At 35.6% G+C, this 23,383-nt stretch overlaps 1 protein-coding gene across 3 annotated transcripts in view; it reads left to right on the forward strand.

Moving 5' to 3' along the window:
• Positions 1–23,383, forward strand: part of LOC128991755 (endoribonuclease Dicer) — a 76,838-nt gene that overhangs the window by 24,562 nt on the left and 28,893 nt on the right. For all 3 annotated transcript variants that reach the window (XM_054414928.1, XM_054414927.1, XM_054414929.1), the window contains exons 9-14: positions 2,311–2,444; positions 3,258–3,492; positions 3,986–4,143; positions 11,774–11,915; positions 12,640–12,855; positions 13,295–13,471. In XM_054414928.1, the coding sequence (XP_054270903.1) occupies positions 2,311–2,444; positions 3,258–3,492; positions 3,986–4,143; positions 11,774–11,915; positions 12,640–12,855; positions 13,295–13,471 (1,062 nt within the window). The remainder of the gene's footprint in view (positions 1–2,310; positions 2,445–3,257; positions 3,493–3,985; positions 4,144–11,773; positions 11,916–12,639; positions 12,856–13,294; positions 13,472–23,383) is intronic.

Raw genomic sequence — 23,383 nt, forward strand, 5'->3', positions numbered from 1 at the left:
TATATGTTAGTTTTGTCATCGTCAAAGGTCCAAATCCAAATGTTCTTTTCTTTTGGTTTTTATGTAGTAATTTGCTAGAACCATTGACTTTATATAAAGTCAATGCTAGGATACTGTAGATGGTTTGTTAAGACCATATGCAAGCATTTTTGAAATCGTTTCCCCGTTTAACCAACTATTCCAAAAGATAAAAATGATATGGTGCAACACAAATAAACAACCCGATCACCTACCTATAACCTACATTTATAACCTACCTTCCTAATCTAACCTTACTTCAAATCACTTAATGTAGTCACGAATATTCATAAACCCCCACCTACCTTCTCCACATGCCTAAATTAGATCAGTGTTCAATCTGCGTTTTATTAATAAGTGTAATAACTTACTGTACCGTCGATGTAATTCAACATAATATAGGCCTAACCTGTGAGGTATTATCGGATTAAATATCGATTTCGATGCGGTTCGATATATCGCTTATTAAATCCTGATTTCTAACATTGGCTGTTTCTAATCAGCTGGCAACACAAATAGGTTCATAGGTTCCCAAGAAAGTAGTCACCGGTCCGTATCACTCCGCCCTTCTTTATGCTCCGCACATTGAGAAAGTAGTTCCGTAAAGTAGTTCCTGAATAAAACGCAAACTAGTTCTAAAAATTTTGCTTCAAACACTAAGTTTAAGTGCAAAACAATTGATGAACCAATTTTAATATCCATAATAGACCAAATAAAACCTAAATGGTCATCAGGTTATGATGAAATTCCGATTAGAATAATAAAAGAATCTAAATCTGTTTTATTAAAGCCACTTTTACACGTCATTAATACTTCACTTATAACAGGTGTTTATCCTGATAAGCTGACAATTTCAATAATTATCCCGGTATACAAAAAAGGAGACAAAAAAGATCCAAATAACTATCGACCACTGGCAATTCAACCAGCTCTTTCAAAATTATTTGAAAAATGCTTTCTTTTTCAGCTAGTGGATTGTTTTGAAATTAATAACTTATTAGATAAAGAGCAGCATGGTTATAGAAAAAACAAATCCACCACTACAGCACTTATATCTTATATTGAAAATGTGTTAGAAAAGTTGGATGATGACAACAAAGTAATTGGTGCCTTTTTGGATGTGTCCAAGGCATTTGACAGCGTGCACCATTTAAAGTTACTAAATAAACTTAAAATGTATGGAATTGGTGGCAAAGAGTTAAGCTGGATTGAATCTTATCTGGAGGGACGCCAACAGTTTGTTAACATTGTTCATTTAAGTAGGAATAAAATGTACCATATTAAATCTGAGGTTAGGACAGTAAAATACTCAGTGCCACAAGGATCAGTGTTGGGCCCATTCTTGTTCTTGTGCTACTTGGGAGGGATGCCAAAACATTTATTGGAACATGTAGAAAATAATACTCTGTGCTTGTATGCAGATGACATAAGTATGTCGATTTATGATAAGAATATGGAGCTTCTTAAAAATAAAACTCATGATTCACTCACAATAATTAAAGATTACTTGAATGAAAAAAATCTTTTACTAAATGAAAATAAAACAACGTTCATTGAGTTTGAATCTAAAAAATCTAGAAAAGAGCTGTTTAATAATTTTGTTTATGAAACTAAATTTTTAGGCCTCACCTTAAATAGCACACTTAATTGGACCTCACATGTTGACAACTTATGTAATAAAATCAGCTCAAGTATTTTTGCTATTAGACGCTTATATCCATTATGCAACAGTCAGATTATATATCTTAAGAAACGTTTACTTTGCTACTATTCACTCACATATTTCTTACGGTATAGAAATTTATGGAGGAACAAGTAAATTCAATTCAAACAAAATTTTACATTTACAAAAAGAAGCCATTAGGTGTATCCTTAATCTCGATATAAACGAATCCTGTAAAAATCATTTTAAAGAATTAGAGTTCTTTACTGTTTTCAGTCTCTATATTTATAAGACGATAATGTATGTTAAAAATCATGAATCAGAACTTCAAAGACAGAAAGACGTACATAATTATAACACTAGAAACAAACTAAACTTCATAACTAAAAAACATAAAAAAGACAAATTTAAGGAAAGTCCTAATTATATTGGAATCAAATTCATGCATTCCCTCCCCAGCAGTATTAGAAACGAAAGTAGTGTAAATAAATTCAAAAATAACTTAATTCTAAATTCATGTCATTATGATAAATGTTGAAAATGTTTAACATCATTAAATATTAATATATTTAAGAGTATTACTCATTTCAATTTCTTCTATTTAATTTAATTTAATAATTTTTTTTCAGAATGCCGCTAAAGCAAACCCAAAACTAAGCCACATACAATCTGACTTTGTCGTCGGGTATGCTGTTTCAAATCCTTTCAAAGACACAAAAGAAAATCTAGTACAAAAGACCTACAACGACAGAGTTCTTGACAAGTAAGTCAGAAAACAGGTATTATGTTTTTATTTAAAGATTATTTTGGCTTTTGTTTTTTGTACTAGACCTTATTATATTTCATTTCTAAAATGTATTTGTCATTTGACCTTCAATAAATGAAGCTTTCCAGTATTGTTACATTGGATAGTAACAAGACCAGAATAAGAATTACAAATGTTATTTGTCATTTGGCCTTCAATAAATGGAGCTTTCCAGTATTGTTACGTTAGATAGTAACAAGACCAGGATAAGAAATGGAGCTTTCCAGTATTGTTACGTTAGATAGTAACAAGACCAGGATACGAATTACAAATTTTATTTGTCATTTGGCCTTCAATAAATGGAGCTTTCCAGTATTGTTACGTTAGATAGTAACAAGACCAGGATATGGATTACAAATTTTGTTTGTCATTTGGCCTTCAATAAAAGGAGCTTTCCAGTATTGTTATAAAATTATAAAATTGCCCAATGTATATGACAGCTAAGTATGCAATAATACACTCATACAATTTGGGTGCTATTTAACAATTTTTTGGTTAGTGAAAAATAGTTTGAGAGCTCAATTGTGATAATTTATTTACTCCCATCCCTATTCCTGAACAGGGAACCCTTAAACTTTTTCTAGCTCAATCTAAATTGAATCTGCCTGGTTTTAAAATGTATTATGTCCATTTTGATAAGCGACAACGTAATAGATTCGTTGAAATACCCAGGTTTATTTTTAGCCCTAAGTGGGTAGTATCTCCTTGCTCCAAGCCGTCTGACAATGTAAAATTACCGGTTTATATGATATTGGAAAATCATCTTTTCAGGTTCAACTCAGGACTTTTGAATGTCATAGTCGGCAGCAACGTGGTAGAAGAGGGTATGGATGTCTCCAGCTGCAACACCGTGATAATGTTTGATCCCCCGATGGACTTCCGGTCGTATGTGCAGAGCAAGGGACGAGCACGACATTCTACCAGCCGATACATCATCATGACTAACGACCCAAAGTTTGATGAGAAACATTCAACATTTCAAAAGGTCGAAGCAGAGTTACGCAGAGTGAGTAAGATTATATATAACTAATACCTGACAAAGGTTAGTTTTTGTTTTGGGTAAGAACAGGCTTACCTATATACAGTACATTGATTTTAATCTTCCCTTTTTTTCTGATTGACAAAGTGTTCAGTGACCATGAAATATTCACATTTTTATGTGTTACTGATTTAGAAGACTCGCCCTCTGTACAAGTAATTCTGCAACCCTAAAAACCAAATCAAACTTATTCTGGCATACAGCTCTTTGCCAAGAGTACCAAATACTTAATGTTGTAGTTATTGTTACAGTTGTTGTGGAATTTACGATCTTAGTAGAAAGTATTTTGTTAATCTTTGTTGAGCGCTTTTTGAGCTTAAGATATTTTGCAATAGTTTAAGCAGAGGCAGTATGCTGGGCAGCATTAATTCATGCGCTCACCCTCTCAGAAAGTTTTAAGTTGGTTAAATTATATATTACTTGAATGATGTTGGGTTAATTTACCTCATTATATTTCCAGTTGCTCTGTGGGGGACAGTATTTGTTGAGGGATGAGCCTGACAAAGACGAAATTGATGCGACTCTGTTCAGCAATATAAAAGGTCTTGAAACCTTTGCGCCACTCGGACCAAATGGCCCGACCATCACAGCTCTGTCGGCCATTTCACATGTGAACCGGTAAGATTTGGACCGCTTTAAGACATAAGACATATTTTATTTACACAATACGTTCTTTATAAAGTACATTTCATACATAAGAACAGGTGTTTCGTCATAGTGATGTATTATATAGTAAAATTAATAGTTAAAATAATTAAAATAAACTCATGTAGGATATCAGAGAATTTTTATCTACATTATAGGGTTCTCCAAAAATTCGTCAAGTGAATAGTAGGCTTTCTCAATTATTTTATCTTTTATTTTATCTTTGAAATGAGTAGCATTTAAATTTTTAAGATACAGGGGTAATTCATTGTACAATCTAAGTCCCATATATTGAGGGCTGTTCCTAAAAGTCGTCAATTTGTGATGTGGTAATCTGAAATTATATTTATTCCTTGTATTATAATTATGTGTAAATTTGACTGCATCTGACAAATTTTCCTAAGTGTTATGTATCCAATTTAGAATTTCATTTATGTATAATCCAAAAATGGTGTGAATTCTAAGATTTTTAAACAGGTTTTTACATGATTTTCTCCTTCTTGATTTGGTTAAGATTCTAATAATTTTTTTCTGTAAAATTAGTAGGGATTTGACTTCTGTTGACACTCCCCACAGTATGATTCCATACCTCAAGATGGATTCAACGTATCCATAGTAAACTGTGATACATGTATCCTGAGGTACACAGTTTATCAGGTGAAAGAAAGCAAAAGAAATAGATCTTAGTTTGCCTTTCATCTTATCTATGTGAATCTTCCAATTAATATGAGTATCAAGCAATACACCCAAAAATCTATGAGATTCTACTAAATTTGGAATTTTATCAAGAATTACATTGTTTTTTAAAGAAAATTTAATTATATGAGTTTTGTCAATATTCAGCTTTAAACCATTATCTGTAAACCAATTTTTCATACAATCCAAAGTGTTTTCTATTGATACAATTAAGTTATTTACTGAATCCTCTCTTATGATTGCTGTTGTATCATCAGCAAATAAGATTAAATCTCTGCCAATAGCTTATGGAAGGTCATTAATAAAGATCAGGAAAAACAGAGGGCCCAATATTGACCCTTGAGGTACACCATAATTAGATAAATTCCAGTTTGACATATGTTTCACACCGTTTTTGGTCACTATTGTTCTATACTTTCTGTTCTGTAAATAAGAGTCTAATAAAGAAAAACTTTTACCCTTTATACCGTAGTCTTTTAATTTAGAAAGCAAAATTGAATGATCCACACAGTCAAAGGCCTTAGACAGGTCACAGAAAACACCAGCAGTAGTTTCAGACCTGTCCAAAGCCCCTGTAACATCATTGATAAATTCAATCAGTGCACTGTTGGTGCTGAATGTCTTTCTAAACCCAAACTGTTTTTCATAAAACAAATCATTGCTGTTAAAATAGTTTACTAGCCGGAAATTGATAACTTTTTCAAATATCTTTGAAAAATTACTTAAAACAGATATTGGGCGGTAGTTATTTATATCGGTTCTAGCCCCTTTTTTGTATATCGGAGTAATATGAGAGTATTTCAATTTTTCCGGGAAAATACCACATTCAAAACATTTATTAATTATATCTGAGAGGGGTTCAGCAATTTTATTTGCTACTGCTTTGATGAGTGAAATGGGAACTTCATCCCAACCCACCGATGTCTTATTTTTCAAAGAAAATATTATTTTTAAAATTTCATTTTTGTTGGTTGGTTCAAAGTTGTACAGTGAACACCCCTTTATATCCACAGATATTTTCATATTTGGATGGACACCCTTTACAATAGGATTTGGCAAGTTTAAGCTATTAACAACATTAAAAAAAAAAGAATTAAAAGTCACTTTATGTAGGTCTTGTGTTAAACAAGCTTTTTGCCGTAACAAGATTCTTATTGTCTTATTAATTTTAAATTATACATCTGAGGTAAATTTTAATTGGGGGGAAAAACATACCATGAGCATACACTTGGACTCAACCTTAGCCTACACCTATTTTATATTGGTTGGCATATAGGAATAAAATGCTTATTGCAGTTATACTCAAGCTTTGCGTTTTCAATGGGGGAGGACACAGATTGATAAAATTTGCTTCTTTAAATTTACGGTATAATTCGCAAAATATCACAAATTATTCATTAAATTAAAAACCTAAACAACTGTAAACAATCCTACTTTGACAGTTCTCATTGTGTATCACATCTTTTTGTTGCTGCTTAGTTCAAATTAGCTGTTTTCATAAATGAAAAAAAAAATAATAGTGCTGCACCCTGTTGGTAAATCTTACAACACCGATTTTTTACTAAGACAAAAAGCTGTCTGTATCAGTGTACAACACCGATTTTTTTACTAGCATAAAGCTGTCTGTATCACTGTACAACCCCGATTTTTTACTAACACAACAAGCTGTCTGTATCACTGTACAACCCCGATTTTTTCCAACACAAAGCTGTCTGTATCAGTGTACAACACCGATTTTTTACTAAGACAAAAAGCTGTCTGTATCAGTGTACAACACCGATTTTTTTACCAACACAAAGCTGTCTGTATCACTGTACAACACCGATTTGATTAATAAACACAAAGCCGTCTGTATCACTGTACAACACCGATTTTTATTAACACAAAGCTGTCTGTATCACTGTACAACCCCGATTTTTACTAACATAAAAAGCTGGCTGTATCACTGTACAACCCCGATTTTTTACCAACACAAAGCTGTCTGTATCAGTGTACAACATCGATTTTTTTACCAACACAAAGCTGTCTGTATCACTGTACAACACCGATTTGATTACTAACACAAAGCTGTCTGTATCACTGTACAACCCCGATTTGTTTACTAACATAAAGCTGTCTGTATCACTGTACAACCGCGATTTGTTTTACTAACACAAAGCTGTCTGTATCACTGTACAACCCCGATTTTTTACTAACACAAAAAGCTGTCTGTATCACTCTACAACCCTGAATGTTTTTACTAGCACAAAGCTGTCTGTATCACTGTACAACCCCGATTTGTTTACTAACACAAAGCTGTCTGTATCACTGTACAACCCTGAATGTTTTTACTAGCACAAAGCTGTCTGTATCACTGTACAACCCCGATTTGTTTACTAAACACAAAGCTGTCTGTATCACTGTACAACCCCGATTTGTTTACTAGCACAAAGCTGTCTGTATCACTCTACAACCCCGATTTTTTACTAACACAAAAAGCTGTCTGTATCACTGTACAACACCGATTTTTTTACTAACACAAAGCTGTCTGTATCACTCTACAACCCCGAATATTTTTACTAGCACAAAGCTGTCTGTCACTGTACAACCCCGATTTGTTTACTAAACACAAAGCTGTCTGTATCACTGTACAACACCGATTTTATTACTAAACATACAGCTGTATGTATCACTCTACAACCTCGATTTTTTACCAACACAAATCTGTCTGTATCACTATACAACCCCGATTTTTCCAGATTTTTTTACTAACACAAAGCTGTCTGTATCCATGTACAAGACCGTTTTTTCCCCGAGTGTTTGTCTCTTGATGCAAATAACTTATATGGCAAGGCCATGTCTCGATGTTTGTATCTAGATGCAAATAACTTGTATGGCAAGGCCATGTCTCAGTGTTTGCCTCTTGATGCAAATAACTTATATGGCAAGGCCATGTCTCAGCGTTTGTCTCTTGATGCAAATAACTTATATGGCAAGGCCATGTCTCAGTGTTTGTCTTTTGATGCAAATAACTTATATGGCAGGGCCATGACTCAGTGTTTGTCTTTTGATGCAAATAACTTATATGGCAAGGCCATGTCTCGATGTTTGTATCTAGATGTAAATAACTTGTATGGCAAGGCCATGTCTCAGTGTTTGCCTCTTGATGCAAATAACTTATATGGCAAGGCCATGTCTCAAAGTTTGTCACTTGATGCAAATAACTTATATGGCAAGGCCATGTCTCAGTGTTTGTCTTTTGATGCAAATAACTTATATGGCAGGGCCATGACTCAGTGTTTGTCTTTTGATGCAAATAACTTATATGGCAAGGCCATGACTCAGTATTTGTCTCTTGATGCAAATAACTTGTATGGCAAGGTTATGACTCAGTGTTTGTCTTTTGATGCAAATAACTTATATGGCAAGGCCATGTCTCAGTGTTTGTCTCTTAATTCAAATAACTTATATGGCAAGGTCATGTCTTAGTGTTTGTCTCTTGGTGCAAATAACGTATATGGCAAGGCCATGTTTCAGTGTTTGTCTCTTGATACAAATAAATAACATATATGGCAATGGCATGTATCTTTCCGAACTGAATCCGACCCGATTTTTCGGATATCTTCACACCTCTAGTTTTTAGTTTTGTACCTGGATGATAAGCTAACGGCCTATAATTTTGTCTCAAAAATATCCCATTAGTATTTTAATCTCACCCGAAGCTACGTGATAAAAAATAATAAAAGTATGATTTAAATTTGCATTCTGTTAATTACGTTTTTTTTTAACTGCTCTTATGACAGTGTGTATCTGGATCCGGATCCGAAGATCCGAAGATCCGGATCCGAATTTTTCAAGATCCGGATCCGGATCCGGTACCGACATTTTCTTGGATCCGCCCATCACTACATAGAACCAATATAGGCGATAAGAATATGCCTATGTTTGTTAATTGGAAATGTGAACTATCATCGTGCCAAATTTCAGCCCAATCCGTCCAGTAGTTAATGTGTGATTGAACTTCAAACAAACACACAAACTTTCACATTTATAATATTATTTCACATTTATAACGTTAGTAAGATAAGATGAAACAAATTTTTACTGACTCAAAACATTCAAATTGGCATGTAATTAGTGATAATTGTTTATGTACATTTTTTTTGGGCGTGTCTAACCAAATCCAAATATTTCCAATCTCAATTCCGAAATAGGAGTGCAAGATTTATATGAAACACAATATAGAAACTTCTGTGAAAATCAATTCTCAATTGTATCATTGACTAGTATATACTATACAATCAATGCTTACTTTATTTTTATCAATTCTAAAACTTAATTTGGTTATAAAAACTTGCATCAACCAGTATTGCAGCAAAGTTAAGCTCATCTCCAGCTACCACAACACCATTTTGTGTGCAAATCTTGCAACTTCAGCGACACTGTGATAATTTCCTGCAATGGCAATAATTTTGCGAGGCATACTCAGGGCCGGTTTAACCCATACGCGAATTACGCGGTCGCATATGGTGCCACAAAAAAGTGGCGCCAACGGGACACATTTTTTTTCAGAAGACTAAATTGGAAACAACTTTACTGACAAGTGAACAACTAAATTTTTTTTTGCTCAGAGTTCAAGTATCCAAAACACCACACCAAAGGCATTTATTCAGTTTGTACCAACAGCACTTGAAAATGCGTATACTTGTACAATATACAGCACTTCAACTCAAAGACTCAAGGCATTGAATTGCAGTTTCGATTTGTAGTGAGCTGAGACTCAGCAGCGTACAGCGCGGCGCCTGAGTTTATGGTTCTATCTCTATGGTTCCATTTCATGACTCATGCTCGAGATAAGCGCGCAGTGCCACTTGTCACAACTAGAAACATCCCCCTCCCTTCTTCCCCTGACCACTCTCCCCTCCTAGAGCAGAGCAGTACGTTACGTTGTATTGCACTCTTAGCTGTATACTGTATCGTATTGGTATTGTTTTGATGATTGTTGATAAGTGAATGATTACGAGTGTTTTAAGCTGATACCAACTCAGCAATTAAAGAATTTGCCAAGATTAAAGCTAGGAGAGTAAATTTTTAACTGGTAGGAACTTTTGAACTGTTCAAATTGAACATTCTGTATTATTTTTGGCAAGGTAATAATACATTTTGGTTATTCATGTTTTCTACATGATTAATGTATTCAATTAAAAATTCCTCTCTTGTCATCTATACCTACACCTGTTTTTCTGTAATAGGCTTTATAAAAAATACTTATATCGTATCCAAGTTATCCAGTAAAATTTGATTTTACATTTAGAAATAAATTGTTAATTTTGGGATTTGCTAAAGTGTATAAATATGATGAGTTAAAAAAAGTGTAAAAATGTTAAATTTCTGTAAATAATTAACAGTACCTAGTTGATAAAAGTCTTTTATTGCAAGCATTCTTCTAACCTAAACTCATAAAAAAAGTTCTTCCCAAAATTTTTGGGAAAAAAATTCACAAATAGGGTTAAGTTATGTTCTTGGCGGTGGGGTGGGGGGGAATCCTAGGTGGCGCTTATTCGGGTGTTCGCTTGACTCTGAAAAATCCCTATATTGGGCCCTGGGCATACTCCTTCTAAAATAACCCTTAAATTATAAAATCATAAATACTATATTCCCATTATGTTAAATGCCTTGCACAGGTGCAGGAGAACAGCAGGTTTAACTAAAATGGATACTTCAGACTCGATTCCTGAATACAGCAGATCAAATCGCGATTTCTAGTCATTTATTAGAATTTGGTGGTTTGGAGATGTAGCTTAGCCTTGTTTTAGAGCTTAGAAGTTTAATTGTGATAATCAATTATATGATGTACCAATTTACAACAAGCCTACAGTAAAACATCATTAACTCGCAGTCCTTGTAACTCGACAGTCGACAGTCAACAGCTGACAGTGTGCACGTTTAACTGGCTTTGTCTTATTGTGTTTGTCTTTTCAAGTTTGAATTGTTGAATGTTTGATATTTCTTCAAAGATTGTTTTCTCAATATGTAAAAATACTTATGTTTGTAGTAAATCTATTTGTAAAAATTAGTCTCTTATGTATATGTTTAAGGAAAGCCTCTAGGCCAGGATTTTAAATTGTAGTAAAAAGGAGGATAGCAGCTAGCTTACCTTAAAGTTTAGCTACTTAACGCTTACTTTTAAGTAAGCTACTAGCTTACTTAAAGTTGTGTACATAGTTGTAAATAGACTAATGAGATGTGGCAACCCTGCATAGTTGACCACCATTTTGTAATTTATAAACTCTTTCTCTACACTTGACAAAGTCCCTTAGGGGACGATATATTGTGTGCACAGTGTTTTTCTACTTGTTCTATGGCCTACCCACACTCTCTTATGTATTTATTTATTAAAACCTATTAAAAATGTCAATGTTCTGTATAACTATATAACTTTTTGGTCGACAAATTGTCGAGTTAGTGCGGTTTCATTGTAGTTTAATTTGATATTGATTTGTAATTTCATGATGGGTTAGCCGGTTAGCCTCTGGATCGTAAATTGCAGTCATGACGCAACATCCATCGGCGCCTGTCTCGTGTGTTCCGTACTTGGCCAAGCTCGTAAATTCGTGTTATTTAAATGTTTTTTGTGTATTTTGTGTATATAGACATATTTATTTTGACAAGTTCATCTATGAATGAATGCTGTTTTATCTAACGTTCTACCAACAACCTGAAGATGTACCCTAGTGGTATGAAACAGCTGTAGTTGTACTAACTACACACGGATCGTTCGACGCAAAGAGGTAAAATAAACCATTTTATATTGATTTGAAGTTAGGTTTTGCTTTTCAGTTATGCTTCATCGTTACCCAAACTGCAATTCTTGAGATTGATCTTGTTAGTTTGCTCGTTATTAACACATTATAATTTCAATTTCCAGATACTTTGCGAATCTGAGGACGGACAAGTTCACACAAATAACACCGTACTGGTTTATGAAAATGGAATCAGGCCGTAATGGCACTCAATACAAATGCTATCTCCACTTACCTATGGAGAGCAAAGTGAAAGGTTGCATAGAGGTAAATTACATTGATAGTATGTCAGTCAGGTTGATTGTGATGTGGTGGTGATTGTAGCTCAAGTTTAAAGACTAAGGCAAGATTGAGGTTGAAAAGTGAGTGTGAGTCCTGCATCATTCTTTAGAATATGTCATGAAAATAATTTTGCTATACCGTCTTATACATTAGCTCTTAACCATGTTATTTTGCTATTAACAATCGTAGCTTTCCACTGTTTGGATGTTTAAATATGATACTACAGGTAATACTCCGCCAATTCAATATGGAATTCAAATTTAAATTGAAGAAATATGTTTGGATTCCAATTATTTTAAATATTCATGAGGATATTCGTAGTAGCAACAAATATTATAAAAATTATTATTTTATAGAACTTTTTTTATAAAATATTAAGAGGATGAATTTGTATTCCTAACTGATGTCCTTGACCCTAGCTGCTTCTTTTTTACCTTAGTAATTTAAAGAACTAGACTACTTTGGCCCATAATTTACATAACATTCACAGTAGCATCCATTGAAAACAGATTTTTTCTTCTTCAGTAGGCCTATAGCAAAGAAATATACATATGCATTTATTAAATGCCTATATTTTTAACACCGCAATTACAACAGAAGTGCAATTACGCAATTACAAAACGAATAATGAAACAAATTCATGTTTTTTACCTACCCTAACCTAATTCAGATTATGCTTAAAATGTTTGAACTACCTATTATTTTGTAGGGGACGTTTCAATGCAGCAAAGAAAATGCCAAACGATCCGTCGCCCTGGAGGCATGTAAGAAGCTATTCAACGAAATGGAACTTGACCAGGAGAATCTTCTACCACTTACTGAGGATGCGAGGACAGTGAACTGTGTGAGCATGCTGCCAAACTGGGATGAAGAAGAGAAGTTTAAAATCGGCACCAAGAAGAGCAAACGAGCATGGACCAAAATGGTTAGTGTCAGCCTCCGCAATTGCGGCAGAACCGTGAATTTTTGATCACAAAATTGCAGACGTGTTCTGCGCTTGTGATATTATCGCTGTAGTAATAGTTTGGCTCAAGCTTTTTTTTTACTTGGTGCTCGTTCGCTGAGATTTTAGCTAAGGCTCGACTTGGTTTCACCTTGAGGCGCTATCTCACTTAACATCTATAGAACACTTGCAGTATGTGCAATACAATCGTAAAAATGTCCTATCTTAGTTCACTTGAAAATTGTGTACCAAATATGAAGTGGTTTCCATAATTTAAACATCTTGAATTTCGGTAAAATTCAACAAAATCGTTTAGCACCTGAATGTGGTATGTTCAAAAGTAAGGATTGTTGGACTAATGTGCATTTCAAAGTTTTAATCAATTTTTCTCCATTGTACATTGCAATACTTCATGTTTCAGTGGCCTGACTGTCTGACTGGCTGCATACCTGAACCCCATTCTCAAGTGTACCTTCACCTGATACAGCATACTCTCATGTACAGCCCGCCTACAGACAACAGTAGACTAGTAGCCTACCACCAGACTCTGGCTGCTCCTGTGTCTTTTGCCATAGTGTCATCGAAAAGATTGCCACACGTAAGTCTTAACATTTTATTTTTTAGAAAGAACTGCCTCTATGAAAATTGTATGTTAGTGAAGGGAGGTTATCATTAAAATTATTCACCATAGTTATAAAAATTCAATGGGGAGCAGCTATTGTGGATACCATAGTTTAACCTAGATTATCTGGAGTAATTGGCAAAGGTTGTAACGTTCCAAATTCTGTTACTTAAATTTCCTGGCTAATTTCAGTGGAGAAGGGGGTGGGTCTTAACTATGGTCTAGCTAAAATTCAAAATTTCTTAATTCCAATCTACCTTCACTGGAGGTTGGCTTAAATGTCCGACTTCAGGGCGCCACCTTGTTTTCAGGAACTCATTTATGAAAAACAGCAACAAGGAACCTGTTCCTCCCAATCCGTGGTACCTCACTTGTAAGGCAGATGGTATTTGAAAACTTAATTATTTTTTTAATTTCTCAATTCCTGCCTGAACCCAAGTACAGATCAACAATCATCAATACCTTGTATAAATATGACACAACAACAACAAATTTATATTGAAATAACAGTCAGACAAAAGATCACTAGGAGAAAATATTTATAAGTTAAGCTACTGTGCACTATAAATCAAGAAATCTGAGCAATTGATGAGGTAATGAGTTTACTTTATTATAATGTAAAGATCAGAAATTCATAAAGTGCAAATTAATAGTATTACTCTTACTGATCTGATAAATTTAATGATAAGCTGAGCAAAATATAGCAATTAAATTCCTTTGTCTCAAAATTGATGTGGGTAACGCAAACAATTACAATCTATGGTGATATAGTTCTTTTATTCTAAACAAATATATATATATGAATATCAATACCAAATATCAGAAATCAGTAACTGGCGGCCACCAAAAGAACTTAGAACGATAATAATACAGATTTACCCTGAAATATATACACACATACAATATACAGACATGAATACTAAGCATGAAAATAATATTATGACGATGGAGTCGATGGTTCAGTAGCACTGACTCAATCACACACTAATGTTCTCAGAGTTAATCCAAGTCCTGTAGAGCCACACTGAATAGCAAAGAATATATACAAGTCTATAATTCCCAAAAGTGAGATAATGTACAATCTAGGGACTTATCGGTTGAAGGCTTGTCGGTAGGTCCGCAGTCCTTAAGTACAGGTTGGCTGAGATCACGACACCAGGGTGAAGTAGTAGCCAGGTAGTATGGTAGTGGACCCAGATATGCAGTGAGGTCAGGTGATAAGTAGTGTCTGGAAGGCCCAGGGATAAAACCCTACAAAATTCCATCATAAATAGTATGGCCTCTAAGCAAAAGTTTCTACTTGGTCTGTGGATAACACAATATAGCCTACCACAACAGTTAAACAATCCGCAAATATTCAAAATTAATTTATAATCTACTAACAGTCAGTTAATTACTAATTTCAGTTGAGAAAACTAGTTAATATTTAAATGATTGAAAATTATCCAACTATTCCAGGAAGACACAGTTGTGACTAGTTCATTATTAAAAGAATTGCTATACAGAAATAATCATGATTGATAACAAGACCTAAGACAGTAGACAGTTAATTATCTTGAACATAATACACTCATACATAGCCCCTTAACTTTTACACTAATTCCAGTTCAAATTAATTTGCAGTTGATAATGGCATGTATAAAATAAAGCAATTACCTGGGTATAATATTAATAAAACAGATTAAACAAAATACTCAAGATAGGGACAACATTAAGATTAATTAATTAATAAACAGTCTTGAGCTATTTATGCATTTTACAGTGTAGATAAATATCCAGTATATTTGACTGATAAAAGAAATGCATTTAGGTATACTATACTGTTTGTTTAAGGTCAAATATACACTGTTAAACCGTGGAAAAATCATTTGAGAGTCAAATTAAAACATTTTAGCAAACATAAAATTATTTTATAAAAACAAGAAGTTATTTTATTCACTACAGCTGTTAAAGAATCTAATTACCAACAAATTTACACAATTAAAATGATTTTACAGAAAACACAATTTTACACAAAATGTCAATTATCATCAGGGAAAATTAATCCAAAATACATATTGAAAATTGTTGAGCACATGTTTTCCTTGCAAGAATAAAACTGAATATCTACATGAATACAGGAAATAACGTATGAAACAAAGAACATTTAAGACAAATTTACAGGTTAAATAATCATCACTTTACATATTAAAACAGCTGTGTGAAACTAGGCTTTCAAAATTTGTAAACCATTATTAATATAAAGACAAAAATACTTAATTAATACAAATGTTATCTGGGACCAAGCAGGAATATTCACAAAGTTAACATTTTGTTAACACTAAAATATTCAAATGTATTTATTTAGCTAATTAAATTCGATTTTCCCCAAAGACAAAATGGTGCTAGTAAAACTTTTAATTATTTCATCTGCCTTACCTCTTCGCAAAATGCAAATAATCCTCAAAATAGAGCAGAGGGTCTTCAGCAGCCAAGATGTCCAAACACTTCCTTCTAACGTTGTCCTGGTCTCTGTGAGTGAGTCAGCTCAGATTTTGACCCTTGTACTCTAGGCCTGAATGAGCAGGCACGGCAGCCTAGTGCTTCAACTGACTTGGTTCAACAGCTAACTAGGGTCCTTTTTAGACATTTCTGGGCACCTTCAATGCAAGCTAGGCAATCCGTGTTACATCTGTGTTTCCATATTATCGGCCAGGCAGGCGCGCGCTTCCTCCCGAAATAATTAATTGATTAAGATGATCAGTCTTAATTAAGCCAAACTGAAGTGGAAATTAGACGTTACACACACTCCCCCGCCTGAAGAAAATTGCCCCAATTTTCTCTTGTCTAGTAGTACGGCTTAAGGTCTGAGGTGTGCCAGGACCCAATGCAGTTTCCATCCATATCTTGAAGCTCATAGACAACAGAGGAGATCTTCTTTGAGACAACGTAAGGACCTGTGTATCTAGGTGCCAACTTAGCCGAGTAGAATTCAGCAGCATTCGATAGAGGGAAGTTTCTTTTCCAGACCAAATCACCTTCTTTGAAGACTACATCCTTCCTTCGTAGGTTGTACCTCTCAGCGTTCTTCTCATGGGCCCGTTGAAGTTTATCGCTGACATCCTTGTAAATCTTTCGAAGCTCCTTCCAGCCTTCTCCATACTTTGAGTTATTTTCAACCGTTGGTATATCTTCGGAGGAGTCTTGATCCGCTTCTTCATTAAATGCGACTAATTCTCTTCCAAAGTTGAGATAAGCTGGGCTGAACCCCGTTGCTTCATGCTTGGCTGACCTAAGGGCAAATCCATACTTTGCGATATTGCGATCCCAGTGTCGATGATTGTCTCCAACATATGCCCTGAGCATGGGACCCAAAGTCTTGTTGACACGTTCAGTAGGATTGGCTTGTGCGTGTCTTCTTGCATTGAACAATATTTTAATCTTATAGTTCCTTGCCAATTCCTGAACTTGTTTTCCTTTGAACTCAGATCCATTGTCAACAATCAAATAGGAAGGAACGCCAAACATCATAAAGACATCATCCTCAAGTTTCTTGGCCACAGCACTAGCTGTATTTTCTCTAAGCGGGAATAACAAAGGAAACTTGGTGAATGTATCCAACACCACTAATAAGTATTTATGTCCAGAAGATGATCTAGGTAACGGTCCAAGTATATCAGCACTAATCATCTGGAAAGGTTTTGAAACCCCACGATAGGAACCCATGAAACCTGATGGTTTTTGCTGGTCATACTTGACTCGTTGACAGACCTTGCATCTGTTCACATATCGGGCGATATCTTGTTTCATCTTCGGCCAATAATAGTTGCTTTGAATCCTAGCCAAAGTTTTGGTTATGCCCAGGTGTCCTGCTGTGGGCTCATCGTGATATTGTTGAAGTATCTGGGTACGAGAATGTTTGTCCAACACTTTCCTCCATCCTTCATCATCTCCATCAGTGGGTTTCTTGGAGGCTATAAATTTCCAAAGGAGACCATTCATCAGTTTCCAGCAGGGATAGTTGGTAGGTTTCTGTTCCACTTCTCGGCACATCTTCGCATACCACTTGTCTCTGGTATCTTCTTCCTTTCTTCCGGTTAACTGATCCTCTTGACTTTCTTCTGGCCCTGGAGTTCGGTCCTCTTCTGCGTTGGTATCTTCTCGGTGATGTTGCAAGGCATGGATTTGTGTCTCTTCTTTCCCTCCAAATAAAGTGACTCTTGAAAGTAGATCGGGCACGACATGCTCCTTTCCTTTTCTGTGCACCAGGTCAAAGCTGTACGGCTGTAGGCGAAGTGCCCACCTAGCAAGTCTCCCTTGGGGGTCCTTAAGGTTGTGTAACCACAGGAGGCTATAGTGGTCGGTAACTACAGTGAAGTGGGTACCCTCTATGTATGGCCTAAATCTTTCCACCGCCCATATTACAGCCAGACATTCCCTCTCCGTCGCTGAATATTTCTGCTCAGTTCGGGATAGGGTCCGACTTGCATATGCAATTACATTTTCCCCAACTGGTACTCCGGTTGCAGGGTCTTTGACTTCACTCTGCTGGCTCAACACCGCACCCAAGCCCACACCAGAAGCGTCACATGACACAGTGAACGGTTTTGCAAAGTCCGGGCAGGTTAAGATTGGGGCCTTTACTAAACAGCTCCGAATATCCTCAAAAGCTTTCTGGGCTTCTTCTCCCCATTCAAACCGTTGTTTCTTTTTAAGAAGTCTAGTGAGCGGGTACATTCTTGAGGCGAAATCTGGGATAAACCTCCTATACCATGAGGCAGTGCCACAAAATTGCCTGACAGCCTTTTGGTTGTTTGGAACGGGTATATTTACAATTGCCTCAACCTTTCCAGGGTCAACATGAAGTCCATCACGATCCACAATGTAGCCTAAGTAATGAAGTTCGGGACGGCAGAAGTGACATTTGCTTTTATTTACAGTTAAACTAGCTGATCTGAGGCGTTTCGCAATTTTCTCTAATACTTCTAAATGATGCTTAAATGTAGAAGTTACAACAACAATATCATCAAGATAAACAAAAACGTTCGGCTCCAGGTCAACTCCAACAACTGAGTCGATAAATCTTTGCCAGGTGGCTGGCGCATTGTGTAGACCGAATGGCATGGTCACAAACTCAAACAGTCCCCTACCCGGAACAGTGAAGGCTGTTTTCTCTCGGCTCTCTGGAGACAAAGGTATTTGCCAGTAGGCAGATTTAATGTCGAGGGAGGAAAGATATTGCGCATCCCTTAACCGGTCAAGAATGGTTGTGACAAATGGAAGGGGATAAGCATCCCGTTTCGTTACAGAATTCAGTTTTCTATAGTTAACACAGAAACGTATACTACCATCTGGCTTATCAATCAGTACTATGGGCGATGACCAAGCACTCTTTGAAGGCTGCACAACCCCAAGCTCTAGCATTCTGTCCAACTCCTCATTTGCCAGTTTGAGACGGGCAGGTGACATGGGATAATGTCTTTGTTTAATAGGTACAGCATCCCCTGTGTCTATTACATGTTGAACTTGAGTTGTCCTTCCTAAAGTCATCCCTTCACTTTCAAAATGCCGTGTTATAAATTCTTCGAGCTCGAGTTTCTCTTCTGGGGTAAGGCGTTCTTCCGATTTAATTCCATTTGGCAGATCAAGGGTAGCTATCCTGGCTTTTGATTTAGAAAATTCCCAGGTAGTGTTTGACATGTCCATCACCAGTTGCATAGAGTTCCAGAAGTCAATCCCCAAAATCAAACTATTTTTTAAGGAAGGTACAACAATCACTGTGACTTCTCTAGTCCGTCCCTCTAAAGTTATTGGTACAATCATTTGGCCTGAAATCAAATGTTTCTTTGCATCAGCTGTCTCCATATAACTATTTCCCATCTTCTGCAGCCTAGCAGGAACTTTATCAATTAGGTAGAGTCCATCTCCACCAATCACTGTGTGGGATGCTCCGGAATCTAATAGGGCTCGAACTTTCTTCCCAAAAACCCTGACATCCAAGTGTGGTCGCTTATCATTTTCTTTGAATTTTAATAGATAATCAATTTTGAATTGGTTTGTTTTTGTTTTCCCATGGGAGTTAGCCTGCAACTGTTTGCCAACCCCCGGCCTCACAAGTTTTTTGGAACGCATTTTCCACACTTAGCTTTCACAACATCAGGCTGACCACATCCATAGCAGAATTTTTTCCGATCTTCTTTGCATGCAAAATAACAATGTCCAAGTTCTCCGCAGTTCCAGCATTTCATGTGCGAAGGAAATCTACCAGGCTGGACTGCTGCCACTTTTGGAGGGGGAAAATTTCTTCTCCTGAAAGAGGTAGCACAAGCTAAATCCGGCTCCAGAGGGGACGATACTCCTGGAAATGTTCTAGGTAATGACGACCTCAAGCGCCCTGCTTCCGCTTTCCTTCCCATGAATCTAAGTTCTTCTATACTTTTAATATCGAACATAGCCAGTCTGTCTTGAAGCTGAGGATGGAGATTGTTGTAAATTTGTTTTAGTCTTACTACTTCTGGAATGTTTTCAGATAGTCTTGAGTATAGCCCTTCCATGGCAGCAATGAACACATCAATCGGTTCCTGATCGCCTTGCATCCGACTAAATATCTCTTGCTGAAGCCTAAACTCATAATCTGGTGCTTGAAAGACTGTCTTTAACTCTTTACATAAAGCTTTCCACGAGGTGATCCTATCTGTAGTAGACCGATACCAAATCAGAGCTGGTCCCTCAAACAAGTCGACAGCTGACTCGAATAGTTCTTCCTCACTAACTCCTCGAGCTCTTCTCAACTCCTCTACTCTTTCAAGAAATGACCCAATACTCTGCTTGTGTTCATTGTTGAACTTGACTCCCCATTTATATACGGGCACTGACTTCCTGGCCATCAGATTTTGTGTAAAAGTTTTCTTGTTTTGCTGAGGCTTGGTCAAAGGAACAGTTTCTTTCACAACAGAATCGCTTCGGGAATTTTCCATGTCACAAACATCAGTTTTATCACTCGGAGTAGTTTCCTCTACAGTAGCAACCTGCTTGGTCTGTCCATCTCCTTGGCTTGTAGTCTGATCATCTGAAGAACCCTTGATATCTTTAAAATTCCCTCTAACCTTCTTTGTATTTTCAAGCAATTCCGTTTTCCTTGAAATCACTTCCTGATCTGATGATGTTCCAATTGGGATCCTCTCAATTCTCCTGTAGAGATGATACAACCTCGCAGATATGCGTTGGTATTCAGAGTCCTTACCCTTACCATCATACTCGTCCACTAATGAGACAATATCCTCATACTTCTCCTTACACTTCTCAAGTTCCTCATCTACATCAAGTTGATTGACAACAGTTTCCTTAACTAAGGTATTGGTAGACTGATTGAGACGTTTTCTGAGTTCATCAGCTGTACCAGCAAAATCAACCCCTCTAATCCGAAGCTCATAGGCCACCTCATCCTTTCTTAGATGATTAGCAGACATACTTAGGAGTTGAAGTTGATCAGTTGCCTCACAAAACAAATCAAGGGTATGAGCCAGAAACAAATGTACAAATAAATATTAAACAACAACAAATCCTTAGACTACTAAAACGTGGACCAATTATGTACAAAATTCTGGAACAGAATACAACAAACAGCAGGTTTCTTGTATCAAAACCTCAATCTTCTAAATATTCTTAAACCTTCCTAGATTCCTCACAGAAATCAAGCCCCACGTTCAGAGCGCCATTTTGTAACGTTCCAAATTCTGTTACTTAAATTTCCTGGCTAATTTCAGTGGAGAAGGGGGTGGGTCTTAACTATGGTCTAGCTAAAATTCAAAATTTCTTAATTCCAATCTACCTTCACTGGAGGTTGGCTTAAATGTCCGACTTCAGGGCGCCACCTTGTTTTCAGGAACTCATTTATGAAAAACAGCAACAAGGAACCTGTTCCTCCCAATCCGTGGTACCTCACTTGTAAGGCAGATGGTATTTGAAAACTTAATTATTTTTTTAATTTCTCAATTCCTGCCTGAACCCAAGTACAGATCAACAATCATCAATACCTTGTATAAATATGACACAACAACAACAAATTTATATTGAAATAACAGTCAGACAAAAGATCACTAGGAGAAAATATTTATAAGTTAAGCTACTGTGCACTATAAATCAAGAAATCTGAGCAATTGATGAGGTAATGAGTTTACTTTATTATAATGTAAAGATCAGAAATTCATAAAGTGCAAATTAATAGTATTACTCTTACTGATCTGATAAATTTAATGATAAGCTGAGCAAAATATAGCAATTAAATTCCTTTGTCTCAAAATTGATGTGGGTAACGCAAACAATTACAATCTATGGTGATATAGTTCTTTTATTCTAAACAAATATATATATATGAATATCAATACCAAATATCAGAAATCAGTAACTGGCGGCCACCAAAAGAACTTAGAACGATAATAATACAGATTTACCCTGAAATATATACACACATACAATATACAGACATGAATACTAAGCATGAAAATAATATTATGACGATGGAGTCGATGGTTCAGTAGCACTGACTCAATCACACACTAATGTTCTCAGAGTTAATCCAAGTCCTGTAGAGCCACACTGAATAGCAAAGAATATATACAAGTCTATAATTCCCAAAAGTGAGATAATGTACAATCTAGGGACTTATCGGTTGAAGGCTTGTCGGTAGGTCCGCAGTCCTTAAGTACAGGTTGGCTGAGATCACGACACCAGGGTGAAGTAGTAGCCAGGTAGTATGGTAGTGGACCCAGATATGCAGTGAGGTCAGGTGATAAGTAGTGTCTGGAAGGCCCAGGGATAAAACCCTACAAAATTCCATCATAAATAGTATGGCCTCTAAGCAAAAGTTTCTACTTGGTCTGTGGATAACACAATATAGCCTACCACAACAGTTAAACAATCCGCAAATATTCAAAATTAATTTATAATCTACTAACAGTCAGTTAATTACTAATTTCAGTTGAGAAAACTAGTTAATATTTAAATGATTGAAAATTATCCAACTATTCCAGGAAGACACAGTTGTGACTAGTTCATTATTAAAAGAATTGCTATACAGAAATAATCATGATTGATAACAAGACCTAAGACAGTAGACAGTTAATTATCTTGAACATAATACACTCATACATAGCCCCTTAACTTTTACACTAATTCCAGTTCAAATTAATTTGCAGTTGATAATGGCATGTATAAAATAAAGCAATTACCTGGGTATAATATTAATAAAACAGATTAAACAAAATACTCAAGATAGGGACAACATTAAGATTAATTAATTAATAAACAGTCTTGAGCTATTTATGCATTTTACAGTGTAGATAAATATCCAGTATATTTGACTGATAAAAGAAATGCATTTAGGTATACTATACTGTTTGTTTAAGGTCAAATATACACTGTTAAACCGTGGAAAAATCATTTGAGAGTCAAATTAAAACATTTTAGCAAACATAAAATTATTTTATAAAAACAAGAAGTTATTTTATTCACTACAGCTGTTAAAGAATCTAATTACCAACAAATTTACACAATTAAAATGATTTTACAGAAAACACAATTTTACACAAAATGTCAATTATCATCAGGGAAAATTAATCCAAAATACATATTGAAAATTGTTGAGCACATGTTTTCCTTGCAAGAATAAAACTGAATATCTACATGAATACAGGAAATAACGTATGAAACAAAGAACATTTAAGACAAATTTACAGGTTAAATAATCATCACTTTACATATTAAAACAGCTGTGTGAAACTAGGCTTTCAAAATTTGTAAACCATTATTAATATAAAGACAAAAATACTTAATTAATACAAATGTTATCTGGGACCAAGCAGGAATATTCACAAAGTTAACATTTTGTTAACACTAAAATATTCAAAT

Source organism: Macrosteles quadrilineatus, unplaced genomic scaffold, assembly GCF_028750875.1.
Source record: "Macrosteles quadrilineatus isolate MER2022 unplaced genomic scaffold, UCM_ALF_1.0 Scaffold_4__1_contigs__length_99947679, whole genome shotgun sequence".
Lineage (NCBI taxonomy): Eukaryota > Metazoa > Arthropoda > Insecta > Hemiptera > Cicadellidae > Macrosteles > Macrosteles quadrilineatus.